At 42.2% G+C, this 13,673-nt stretch overlaps 1 protein-coding gene across 2 annotated transcripts in view; it reads left to right on the top strand.

The window, feature by feature from the left end:
* The window catches only part of NFXL2 (NF-X1-type zinc finger protein NFXL2), an 86,168-nt gene that overhangs the window by 7,860 nt on the left and 64,635 nt on the right, over window positions 1-13,673 (top strand). Inside the window, exons 2-3 of one of the 2 annotated variants that reach the window (XM_077383073.1) lie at window positions 13,282-13,395; window positions 13,474-13,529. In XM_077383073.1, coding sequence (XP_077239188.1) covers window positions 13,282-13,395; window positions 13,474-13,529 — 170 coding nt within the window. The remainder of the gene's footprint in view (window positions 1-13,281; window positions 13,396-13,473; window positions 13,530-13,673) is intronic. The other variant, XM_077383074.1, reaches the window with a different exon arrangement.

The following is a 13,673-nucleotide window of genomic DNA, read 5'->3' as shown; positions in this document are numbered from 1 at the left end:
AATAATGCCATTACAAGTTGTTAGAAGGTGGCCATTACAGGTTGTTAGAAGGTGGAGTTCATCTGTGTCTTCTCTCACGGATTTCACACCTTATCCAAGGCCTAATAGTCTCTAGTAGAGATTGACCTTAAAGTCAGTTTGACGGTATTTATTTTTCATCTCCCCTTCATTTTAGCCCAACTCTCTATTTTGGGTTACCTCTTTGAACTCTCGTGGCTTGTGTTTGTTTCTATCAAACAAGGGCAGCCCCCTTCAATTTCATGGTCACCAACTTTTGTCGACACTATTGAGCCGATTGAGGAATTCTTCAGCGTTGCTCTGAACCTTAAAATCCTTAACATCTACCCTGATACCAAAATCACGTGAATGCTCTAAGGCTTTCATGAGTCTTCAAATTGCGTTCGGGGTCCGTCGTGGAACCGCCTCGGCTCCTCGTAAGGCTTAAACATGTCAGGTCCAACCGGTCCTCTGAGTAGTCGTCAAAATTTAATTCTCAACTGCTGGTCTCACTTGTGGCAGGTCGAGTGGGTGGGAGTAGTGGCCTCTGAGGTATTGGTCGTCCTGGTGGCACTAATCCAAAGTGCTCGCTAATCCTAGCCAGAGAAGGTGTAAGATTGACACATTCCCAACCACTTACCAGTCCCGATGTTAGATTAAGTGTTTGAAAACCTAATCAAATCGCCTTTAGGGTTTTACTTTTGGGTTAGTCCTTAAAGAAGTTTCATCAATGCTCCTAAACCTATCCAAGGATGAAATTTTCCATAACAATCTACACCAAAAGATAGCAACAGAAATAAATGTGGGCAGCAATAAATATTTGGTATTGATACGATTTGAAAGTAAAGAAAAGGAAAAATCTAGGGCTCTAAATAACTACCAATCTTGACAAAATAGCTCGGGAATAAAGCATATGCAAAGATAACAGTCCGAAGGGTCTTGGTAAGTCAAGAGAGGGCCTAATATGGCTAAAATTGGGGTAGGAAGAATCCCGCGCAAGTCAGCACATTATCCTCGAATCTCGTGTACCGGAGGCCCAAGAGGGTGGTGGAGAAGCCTGGAAGCTCTGATCAGTCCAAGATATCAACTTTCAATGATATATCAAATCAGAGTGAAAATATATGAGTGGAGTATTTCCGTGCAACACCTGGATAGTAAGGCCGGAACTTGGATATGAAACTGCAGCAAAAGATACCTGATTAGCGGAAAGTCAGAGATCTAACACCCCTAACCAGCAAGATGAGTCACAAAAGGAAAGGAGGGTCACGGAGCAAGCAAAGAGAGTAAATAAGGGAGATGAGAGGGCTGCAACCAGTGAGGTTTCAGCCTGAGGAAGAAGGGTATGACAAGGATTATGCAAGGGCAATCCGAAATCTCTCTTCGACTTCCATTGACACATAGATAGTAAGACAAGAATTTCTACATAGTCGAGAAATTTATGGCATAAATAAACAAGGGATTTTGGGGGAGAAGAGGGTTTGGGAGAACTTGTTTTTCACCTTGGGGGGAAATCAGAGAAGAAGGGTCCTCCATTGATCCCTTGAATGTTCACCTAAAGAATTGCCGGCGCCTCCCTTCTTCATTTTTAGGGCCCAAGCCCTTCTAGTTCCTGCGATCCTGTTCGTGGGCGCTAGGGCCCAAGCCCTTCTTGACCCTCGTAAGCAGTCCTCGTCCTCCCAATCACTGTCCTTTTGGTTGGAGCTAGGATTGAATCTGAGGGCCCAAGCCCTTCTTGCTCCTTCTTATCTCCTGTATGGAGAGATAGATGGCATTGAAAAAAGGCCTGCCCCCTGCTGGGGATCAATCTTTCCTTCCAGGAGATTGGTGTTGCAAGGGCTGAGCTTACCATAACTTTAGGAAGCGAATGGTTTGTCGCCAATGTCATAAGGAGAAAAAATTGTCAAATCCTAGGATCAAGGAGGCAATGAAGTCATGGCCGGACACACTGGGTCTATAAAAATAATGGATTATGGATCTACGCCTGAAATCGCCATTACTGGGAAAGAAGTCACCTCCTTAGTGCTTGTCTTATTGGAAGATTGAAAACTGAAGGGACTGATCTAGAAGAACTGTGGTCCTGGGCAAAATGGTTCTGGGACATTCCCGACCTTCCATGCTCGTGTACGTTGAATAAGAAAGAAGTCCTTTTTATGTTCGAATCTCAAGACTTGGCAAGGAAAGTTCTTAATCAAGGTGGTCAGGCTTATGGTCAATTCCTCCTGTCTTTGAATGAATAGAACCAGAACTACAAACAAGGAGCTCAAGCTTGGCGGATTGAATTCCATGGAATCCTGCTCCATGTGTGGGCAACTTCAACGGTGGAAGCTCTGGGTAGCATTTTCGGTTCAGTAATAGAGGTGAAAATGAAAGGAAATCATGAGAACGATATGAGTTTCGCATATGCTAAAGTCTTTACGAGCGAATGGAACCTGAGAAGATCTTCCGTTCACTTGAAAGTTAGCAATAAATGGTTTACCATAGGGTTTAATTGTGAAAAGATTAGTACTGTTGAAAAAGAGGATTCCCCAGCTGAAACAAGAGTAGCTAACGGACCTTACCACATCGTACTTCGGCGTTTGAGTGTTTAGGTCGACAAAACGTCTCCGTACCAGTCCAACCAGCTCTGCCATTCCATACCCAGCCATGAAATCGTCTACGTCCGCACAATGGTAAGGATGGATCCAACTCGCAAAAGATGACGAGGAGCTTGCTTTGCTTATGACTAAGTGTCGTTTTTAGTTACATTAGTTGTTAAAAGATCAGTCGGCTAAGCCTCCGTTTCACGACACTCGCACGCAAACACGCCAGCACGCTAGGGGAAGGTTTGTTTCCCTGCAAATGAACCAGCCTTGCCAGTACCAACCCAACCATCTATGCCTGTCCCCATGGATCGATCGCAATCGGAGGCATCTCTGTACTAGTTGCTGGTTTTGGTTCTAAAACCGGTCCCACTTCATGCATTTTATCTCCTGTATCAGTTAAGAGGGGTCATTGAAAGAACAGGTTCAAAATCATGATCGATTCCTTTTTCAAATCCTGCGCTGACAATTACAGATTTTTTGTCTGGTCGGAAGAGTCCTCCGAATATTCTGTTATGGTATCTTAAAGATTGACGAATGCACACCCCATAAATGATTCAATCGACCATCCCTCGGGTTTAGGTTTCATATTCCATGTCTGGTTTGGTGCCTCGTAATAGGCTCAGAATCGAGTAGGGTTGAGGCGGGGGCAGATACCTATCTCACTAACCTCGATTGGAATCAACAAGGCAATGGCCAATTCCTTTCTATTCCTCTATCTCCTGGATCCGAGGAGGTCCGTGATTCGACGTATGGGAGCCGATTCCGATTTTGATGGCAACACCGGATGGATGGAGCACTGGGAACAGAGGGAAAATATTCGAGCCCTGCGTGGGAGGCCCACTATGCCAAAAGCGAGAGAAAGCCCACCCCTCTCTTTCCTCTTTGCTCTACCGCTGTAGACAAAAAGGTTGCTAGTGATGCCTCTCCAGCCTTTAGTCTTTTTTCAGTAACGAATTGAAATCCTACTGCCTTGGTGGAAAGGAAAGAATGCTTCAAAGCCCCCCCTATCATGTAAGGGCGTTTAAAGGGTTTTTGGTATGAGTTTTCTGCTCGCACGCAAGAATAAACTCTTTTTTTAGCTTGTAGAGGCACACACGCAGGGGATTCATCTACTGGCTTCAACAATTGAATTGTCTCTTCCGGCCTCTCGCCTCTTTCCCTCTCGTCAGCCAAGAAAGCGGGTCACTGATCTGCTCCTTCATGAATCAATTTTTGTTCTTTCATTTCAGGATGTCGATTGAGCAATTTGCATATTTGAGCGAGCCAATTAGCAGCAGAACCCAGATCACAAATCTGGGGAAACCACTGGTCTGGCGCAGATGAATCTCCGGCGAAAGACAAGAGAAGGAGTTGCCGTTGAAAAATCAGGAAGTAGATCTAGGCCGTTAGATCAACAATTGCTTCAGAAGATCTCAGCCATCCATCAAGCCAATAGGACTACCAAGCCGTTGGGCCCAGATTTCGAGGGTGGGCAAAATTCAAATTTCAAAATTCAAACCCATGAAAGTCAAATCAAGCTGGATGATCCAATGGGTGCTGGTGGACCCTCTCTACTAAGGGGATCTTGGGAATCAGAAGCAATCTCGAGACAAAGGTGTATCATTGGTCAAGCGGATGTGGCCCCCCAATGGCTTAGATGGTAATGAGGATGTTTTGGCTAGTGCTTCTAGTTCAACTTGCTCGTCACCTGAGGTGATAAAACAGTCTAAAAACCCTAGAATAAGGAAGCATGGGTTAAGTGGGTCCCATGTCTGGAGACTCAAGGGCATGGGGCTGAAAGCTAAGTTTGGCCATATGATGCGTTTTTTTTGAAGATGGGCCGCACAAAGGGGGGTATGGAGTCAAAATAAGGGCTCATTCGCCTGGAAGGACCACAAAATCCAAGGCCAGAATAGACAAAAAAAAGGGAAAGGGATGCTGAGAAAGATATCATCGAGATAGCAAAGGAGGATTCGAAGTTAGCAGAAGAATCCTTGTACCACCCAGGGCAGGTTCAGGGTGAGATTGTTTAAAAAGAGAGGCCAGAAGAAGCTGGGATCGTTAGTGCTGGAATCTCTTGGGGGATCTGTTCGGGGCAGTAGTAGGGAGGGCTGGTGTTGATAGGGAGAACAATAACATTCTGTAATGAAGCTGGGCTTCTGGAAAAGAAGAAGCAAGCGATCAAAGACTTTTTCCACCATTGAAAGTTAGATTTAGTGGCGATAATGGAATAAAAAATCATGGGGGTATCAGAAAATGTTATTAACAAGCTATGGGGTCTTAATCACAGGGAATGGGTTTCGAAAGACGTGATGGGAACAACAGGGGGAATAATTGTGATTTGGAAGGAAGGCTTAACTGTAAGGGAACACTCTTACGTCGGCAGCTTCGCAGTTTCCATCCTATTTGGTTCGGCTACCTGGGGGGAAAATGCCTGTTAACAATGATCTTTGGCCCGGTGAGGGCTAGGGAGAGAAGGGACCTGTGGCGGGAATTAAAGGCCATTCGCAATCAATGGCAAGGTGCTTGGATAGTCGGAGGTGACTTCAATACTATCCGTTTCCCTGAAGAAAAGAACCGACAAGGAAGAATCACAACAAGTATGAGGAACCTATCCAACTTCATCCTTGATAGTGAACTAATAGATTTACCCCTAGAAGGTGCGAGGTATACCGTATACCTGGTCCAATAATCAATCTCGTCCGATCATGAGTCACCTGGACAGAATACTTATTACGTAGGATTGGGAGGAGAATTTTCCAAAAAATTGTCAGCGAGCTATACCTAAACCTCTATCTGATCATAACCCCATCCTCGTCGAAATGTCCACTTTTGCAGGAGGGCCTCATATAAGGGTGTCAATTTTGGCTCGGGCTCGGAAGCTCGCTCGAGCTCGGCTCGAAAAAAGCTCGGCTCGAGCTCGGCTCGAATCCTTAACGAGCCGAGCCCGAGTTAGGCCAGGCTCGGCTCGTTAAGGCTCGTCATGTAAACCTCACCTGCAAAAACGTAATGAGGGTGCTTATTTCATGTAAACATCACTGCAAAAACGTACTCGTATCAAACGGCTGTGAATAATCGGATTAATTTTTTCCCGTAATTGTCATAACTTTTAACATTTTTTAGTATTTTTTTCTTAATTGTCATAACTTACTGCATTTTCTTGGTAATTTCAAACTTTACAAATTCAGCTAATTTACTTTTTGGTTTGTAATGATGACTTTTTTTCCTTATTTGCTTTTGCTAGAAACCTTTCCCGTGCGAAAACTTTATAACCAAGCTCGATAAACCCAAGCTCGATAAAGCTCGCGAGCCTGGCCGAGCCTGACCGAGCCGAGCCGAGCCCGCGCCGAGCCTTTGAGCTTAACGAGCCGAGCCGAGCCTGGCCAAGCTCGGCTCGGCTCGGCTCGTTTACACCCCTAGCCTCATACATTCAAATTTGCAATGGATTTATGCGAATCCCTGGAATTCGAAGGGTTATTGAAGCAATGGTGGGAAGAAACTCATGTGGAAGGCTGGAAAAGTTTTGTGATTTGTAAAAAACTGAAAGGAGTGAAAGCAAAAGTCAAAGAATGGCAAAAATCTTCAATGATAACTCGCTTAAAAAGAAGGAAGAAACCTTGACCACCCTGAAAGGATGAAACCGGAGATCTAACAGTCGAAGAGAGATCTAACAGTCGAAGAGAAACTTACTCGTACACAGCTAATGGCAGAGCATGAGGAAATCCTGCGAAGAGATGAAATAAGATGGAGACAGAAATCACGGGCAGTGTGGCTAAAAGAAGGAGATCAAAACTCAAAATTCTTCCATTGAATGGCAAATATTAGAAGGAGAACCAATTCAATCAATTGTATTCAAGAAGGAAATTGCCTAGTGGAGAGTGCAGAAGAAATCAAAGAGAAAATAATTCAATATTATACTACCTTGTACTCAAAAAGATAAAGCTCCTGGTCTTGATGGGTTCCCTATGATTTTCTTTCAAAAGTATTGGGACATAATAAGAGTGGACTTTATGGTCTTCATCTGGGAATTCCAAAACAGAGGAATAATCAATGAGGCAGCAAAGTCAACCTTCATAGCCCTCATCCCAAAGAAAAAAGTTGTTACAGGAATCAAAGATTTTCCCCCAATAAGCCTATTCACAGCATAGCGAAAATAGAATCGAAAATTCTGGCAATAAGATTAAAACCGGTGATGGCTTCAGTAATATCCCAGTTTCAAGGTGCTTTTGTTGATTCCAGACATATCTTAGATGGAGTACTGATAGCCAACGAAGTAATTGACTTTGTCAAGCGTGAAAAGAAGGAAGGCCTTATTCTTAAAGGTGACATAGAAAACGCATATGATCATGTGGAATGGGAAGTCCTAGATGTCATTGAGACTCATATGGGTTTCGGGTCTAGGTGGAGGAAATGGTCAAAGGCAGTAGTAGTAGAGAACCAATTCTCTATCCTCATCAATGGCTCTGGGGAAGGCTATTTCAGAAGCTCAAGAGGTCTTCGTCAAGGTGATCCCTTAGCCCCCTATCTATTCATAATGGTGGTGGAAACCCTAAATCTGATGCTACTAAAGGCTAGCAATTCGTGGATTGTGGGCGGGATCAAATGGGGAAGAAATTACCCACCTCCAATTCGTGGACGATACATTGGTATTCATCGAAAATGAGGAGGAAGTGGTGGATAATATCAGATATCTCTTTCGATGGTTTGGACTTGCTTCTGGTCTGCGAATCAATTTTATGAAAAGCAAACTAGCAGGTATCAATGTGGAACATGTAGCAATTCAGAGGTACGCGGCCTTGATAGGATGCGATGCAGGATCCTTCCCAATGACATATTTGGGGCTGCCCCTTGGCTTTGGGATCCCTTCAGCAGCTCAATGGGACCCGGTGATAGTAAGAATAGAGCAAAAACTTGCATCGTGGAAGAGAAAATACATCTCATTAGGTGGACGGATAACGCTGATTAAGGCCGCTTTGGCCAACATGCCAGTATATTTTATGTCCCTCTTCAAAATACCAGTAAAAATAGCACAAAAGAATTGAAAAATTGCAGCGCGACTTCCTCTGGGAAGGCAATGGTCACAGTAAAAAGCTGAAACACCTACTGAAGTGGAAGACTGTGTCTAAGCTAAAAAAGAATGGAGAGCTAGGAATTTGGAAGATAAAAAGGACGAAATCAGTTGCTATTAGGTAAATGGCTATGGAGGTTCGGTAATGAAAAATCATCCTTGTGGCATAAAGTAGTGGGGGCGAAATATGGGTTGGATTGGGGAGAATGGCGAGCTATTCCACCAAGGGCAGGAAAGGGTTCAGGAATTTGGAGATCAATCTGCTCGGTCAAAGAAATATTCGAGCCTTTGGTTCGTTTCAAAGTTGGTAGAGGCGACCACGTTAGATTTTGGCTGGACCTATGGATTGGGGAAAAACCACTTAGAGACCTCTATCCAAGACTATTCCGTGTGGCCTTGAGTCCAGAAGCGACAGTGGCGGAAAACCTGGAAAGACTAAATTCTCTTGGCCGGGGCTTTTGTGATATTAGATTGAGGAGGGACCTGAAGGAAGCGGAGGTTATCGATCTTCAGGAGCTTCTAAGTTCTTTGCAGTCAGCATACTGTTCAAGTCGTAAAGAAGATGAGAAAGTATAGTCTAAAGAGCCGGATGGGATCTTCTCGGCAAAATCTTTCTTCGTTGAGATCAATAAAGATAGAAAATCTTCAGTTAGTAGAATTTGGAATTCTGTGGCTCCGCCAAGGATTGTTGCCTTTGCCTGGATGGTGGCTCACAGAGGAATCAATACCTGTGACTGGCTTCAACAACGTAAGATCCAGATGGTAAGTAGATGTGTTCTTTGTTTGCAAGCTGAAGAAACGCTTTACCATCTGCCCTTCTCATCGCATCTCTGGGATAAGGCAATGCAAGCGTTTGGAATGTTCTGGGTAAGACCTCGTTCAATTAGGAAGGTGCTCCTCCATTGGAATCCTGGTCCATTTGGGGAGATAGGCAGACTTCTATGGAAAGCTACTCCGTTTGGTATTGTCTGGAATATCTGGAAAGAAATGAATAGGCGTATCTTTGAAGAGGAGAGTAGGTCTTATAATCGATTGGCTTCAGATATTAACATAGAAATTTGTTCTAGGGTGAAGTCAAAACGTGCAATTCCTTACACTGTTAGTGATATCCAGCAAAATTGGCGTTCAATCCTGTGGGATAGATCTGCTTTAGCTAAACCAAAACCAAAATGGAAGCCACCTCCGCTAGGGTGGCTTAATCTTAACTTCGATGGGAGCTCGATTGGCAACCCTGGCAAGGCTGGGATTGGAGGAATCATAAGCGATGACAAAGCTACAACACTGATGACCTATTCTGGTCCGATAGGAGAGTGCAATGCAAACGAAGATGAATTAAGGGTGCTTCTCTTTGGATTGCGATGGGCTAATGAACACGCGCTGAGTCGCTTAATTATAGAAGGAGATTCTTCTAATGTGATCAGTTGGGCTTCAAGAAAATCGAAAGGGCCTTGGCGCCTTCAGGACTTGATAGTCGAAATCTTGGATCTGGTACAACTATTAAAGCCGCGAATTGAGCATAGAAGACGGACGACAAATGAAATAGTAGATACCTTAGCAAAGGAAGGGGTGCTGAGAGAGTCCATGTTTGTGAATTTATCTTTTTCTGAATCCTGTATTCGGTAACTAATGATGTACTAAGGATGCACGTCTAGGGGACATCTTGTCCATTCTTGGCTTCTTTCTAATTAATGCAATGTCATTTTTAAAAAAAAAAGGAGACATGACTATTGGGTGTTGTCTATGGTCCGAACTTCGAAGAGGCTGGACGAAAGTCCTTGGGCAGCAAGGATCTGCAGGGATGCAGTTAGGGAGTAGAGGGGTGATAAGGGATGAAAAAGGGCAGTCGGGTGAAGAAAGCAAGGGGGCGTTGGGGCAAGTACGTAGGAAGGGGAGTTACAACCAGTAGTCATTGACAGCGGTCCATCTGTGCAACGGTCCAGGTGAGGAAACTGAGAATGGAGTAAAGCGGGAAAGAAGAGGAAAGACAGAAAAAAGAAGAGGAAAGAAGAATAGAGGAGAAAAGGAGAAGAGAAGAAAGGAAGGAGAAGAAGTGGAAGAAGAAAGAGGAGAAGAAAGAATAGTAGAATAATAGAGATCATTCAAAAAAAAAATAAAAAATAGAAGAATAATAGAGGAAGAAGTAGAGTAGAAGAAGGGAGAAGAGGGAAGATATCACCTTTTCATCCAAAAGGGGAGGCGATCTGGTAATGGCAGCTATAAGCCAATCTTTTAGAGGAGATGCCTTGCGCAACCATATGTTTAAACAGAATGGGACACGTGGGGAAGGTTTGCTGGCATTTGGCAGTAAGTGTTAAAGAGGCAATAAAACAGTGCACGGGAGTCCCAACAAAAACCTGTTAGAGAAAAGCAAGGACGAGATGTGCGATCGGCAAATAGGATGGGTGAAAATGAGGAGATGGAGATTTCCTACATGGATGTAAGCATGGTTTTCGGCCGAAATATTTCAGTTTCGGCACAAACCGGAACGAAATTCACATGAAGTTGTTTCTTTACAAGATTTTGCTCAAATTTTATCGAAATTTCACTGAAATTCCAAAATTTTGCCGAATTGTGGCCGAAATTTCGGTTTAAATTTCACTTTTGGACTTTTTACAAAATGTCCACCGAAATTTTAAAAATGTACACAGAAATGTTATAATTTCCACCGAAATTTGTGAAATTTCAACCGAAATAGCCGAAATTTCAACCGAAATCTTTGAAATTGACACCTAACTGGTAGACAATTTGGTCAAAATTTAACAAATAAACGAAATCATAATCATATTTTTCCACGATTTCGGCTCGAAACCGAAACATTCGTAAGTTTGCTAATGTTGTAACGTCTCAACATGCCTAAATGAAAACTAACAACGGAAATTATAGATTTACGACTATGGGAACAAAATGATAAATACCTAAACGAGGATAAAGGGATAGAGACAATTCTATACATTAAATCTAGGAGGAAGAAATAATAGAACATAGCGTCTCACAACATACAAAATACATCTAAAATAACGTCTCACTTCCAAACAAAGGGAGGAATGGAGTGTAGGAGCAATGGATAGAAACATAAAACTAAGAAAAGAATATAACAAATTCACGACAATGAGAACAAAACAAAAAGTAACTAAACTAGATGGATAAAGGATAGAAAGATTGATGTGTTAGCATCTCACTGACTTCCCCAAGGTGTCTCACCAAGGGTTCCAAGGCGTCTCACCATTCAAGGCATCTCACCTTGAAGGTTTGGGAGTTCCCCACAATTTTCACTAGGGCAAACAAAATCAAACAATTATTCAATACAGTTGGGTCTTTAATAATCAATGCTCCATTCCATATATTTATGATCTCTTATATCTTATTGCTCAGACCATAAATCAGCATTGTTCCTATTCTGATAATTTATACTCTTTTTTTTATTACTTAATACAAAAATCTATTCATATTAATATATAAGAGTACCTTCTTATAAAACATTGTTCATAGTACATACAGGTGAACAAGAATGTTGTTTAAAGTACATACTATACGTAAGTACATACTATATGTAGGTACATAAGAAACGTTCTTTAGTCTCTTGGTCTGAGATTCGCAATGACCATGGACTCTGGCACAGTAGTGGCATGACACCAATAGCAAATGCAAGTAGGGAGACTCCCGCCCGACGATTGCAATAGGAGTTTGTTGGGTTTTCTTCTTGCCAGACAGTCGGGGATAAAACTTGGTGAACTAGAAACGTGGGCAGGGGAAGGACACAAAGTTGGACAAATAAAGTGCCATCTACGGCTGAGGGGAATGGGGTGATGTACAACACCTATCTGATAATTGATACTGAGTGAATCACTATGGAAATGAAATAGAAGAAATGACAAATGCCTAACAAGCAATGAGGGCTAAGGAATGACGACCTCTGTGACGACTGAAACTGTTAATGGAGACATTTGTGAGCTACCTCCAGACCCTGGGAAGAGTCTCAAACCATGGAGGCAGACGCAACACTCATCCCGATGGATGCGAGACAACAAATGATGTGGGAGTTGTGTCTGCCGAAGAAGAGAATGCAAGAAAAAGAGATTAGCAACTTTAACTTAGCCCAAGCAATCCGCTCCGAAGGGCATTGCTTTCGGTGCAATCCATATCTCTTCCCTTGCTTTGCCTGCCTGCTGCTCTTCTCCCCTTCGATGATAATTAATACTCTGTAATTCCTTATATAAAATGTGGCCACCAACTATATTAATTATTAGAGCCTCAACTATATTTTATTACTAAAGTTGATGGCCCTTTCCCTTACAACATATATACTTTGCCACAACTTTTAGAGACTTTTAAACAACTTAAAACCCAAACATTGGTTATGTTTCAGCGTTATGGTTCGCATTATGGTTCGAAGGGAGAACCTAAATTGGTTATGGTTCAACTAAAACCCAAACATTGGTTACGTTTAAGTGTTATGGTTCCCCTTTTAAACGCCCCATCTAATTATGTTTCAGGGTGTTAACTTCAATTTAGGTGTATTCCATTGAGCATTTACTTTAACTCTTTACTTTTTAGTTGATATGACCCATCATTGTAATTACTGTTTGTCACTTATATAATGGAAGAGATGGTACGTGGGAGGAAATTGATGCTCCCACGATTTGTCTTTCACCTCCCTTTATTTTTCCTCTATTCTCTTCTTTTTTTCTCACTTATTCTTCTTTTTTCATCCATATGAACTGCGTACTTGTGCTCCATCAACAGATTTAACAACAATCACCATCAATTATGATCATATCACCAACATATACCAGTAGAATGAACTAAGTATGAGTTGTAGAAGGAAACAATCCTATCAAAATATTCTCAATCCAAACAAACCAAGCTGCCGGAGCACTGCTGAAATTCTCAAACCAAGCTTGGGGAGCTTGTATCTGCCTTTTGGAGTCAGATTTGTGACATTCTCTTGCCTCCATTTGCTTTATAGAACCTCTAAATGTCCACGGGAAGCCCCAAAAGTTATTGAAGTATTCGTCGGTAAACAATTTTAAGTTATTGTTTTTATGATATTAGAGGCTCTTTCCATATTAATCCATAATGATAGTCAGAGGTGAGGACTGCATGGCCTCAATTTAGATTTCTCTAGGATATCCGGCCAGAAAAAATACGGTGGTGATTCATCTCTGTCTATCAGATAAAATTGAAGGAGTTCCCACCCAATGGAAATTCTGTTAAAAATTTAGATATTTCGAAATGAACCTGGATACTCAATTTTTTGTGTGTATTGTGTTCCTATAGAGGACAATGCAAAAGCTAAGTCTTTAGTAAACTTGGCTGTTTTGTCTGTGTGAAATTTAAATTTTGTATTGGCAAGGAATGCCAGGTTATCTGGTCTCTTATCCTTCTGGTGCGATTTTATCTTTGCTTTGCTATGACTAGTTATATTTGATTTAATAATTTAAAAAAGAAAAAAAAAGAATAAAAGGAGGGATGGACTTCGGGTACATGGGACCTTAATCTATGATTGTCTATGAGTCTTACTTTCGTAGTTGTTTTCCACTGAGTTATCAAAATTGTACAATTCTCAAGTATGAACATGATGCTGTTTTGAGTCCATAGTAGCGGTGAGCTATTTGCAAGCTCAAAATACACAATTGTATGCTGACTCTGCTATAGGTTCCTTGTTATCAAGATTTGGTCTGTGATAGAAAATGTCAACGAGCGAGAGACTGCGGCCGCCATGCTTGTAAACGTCGCTGCTGTGGTGGGGACTGCCCACCTTGCTCAGAGGTGTATGTCACTATTCACCCCGTGCTTTGAGTAATGTGTTAGTAATATGACATGCCAACTAACTTGTCTGAATTTCAGGTTTGTGGTAGGAAGCTCCGGTGTAATAACCATAAATGCCCATCGCCATGCCACAGGTATGTTATCCAATAATTTCATTTTTTATGAATTTTTCCAATAATTTCATTATAGCCACAATTTCAGATTTGTCGTAGGAAGGGTGATATGATCCATACGCAAGGGGTTAGTTATGTTTACCCATGAAGTTTTTGGCAAGCCTT

Source organism: Tasmannia lanceolata, unplaced genomic scaffold (genome assembly GCF_043159265.1).
Source record: "Tasmannia lanceolata isolate RefF3 unplaced genomic scaffold, GAP_Taslan_0.1 ptg000006l, whole genome shotgun sequence".
Taxonomy (NCBI): domain Eukaryota; kingdom Viridiplantae; phylum Streptophyta; class Magnoliopsida; order Canellales; family Winteraceae; genus Tasmannia; species Tasmannia lanceolata.
Note: the sequence above shows the minus strand (reverse complement) of the source record. Positions and strands in the feature narration are given on the sequence as shown.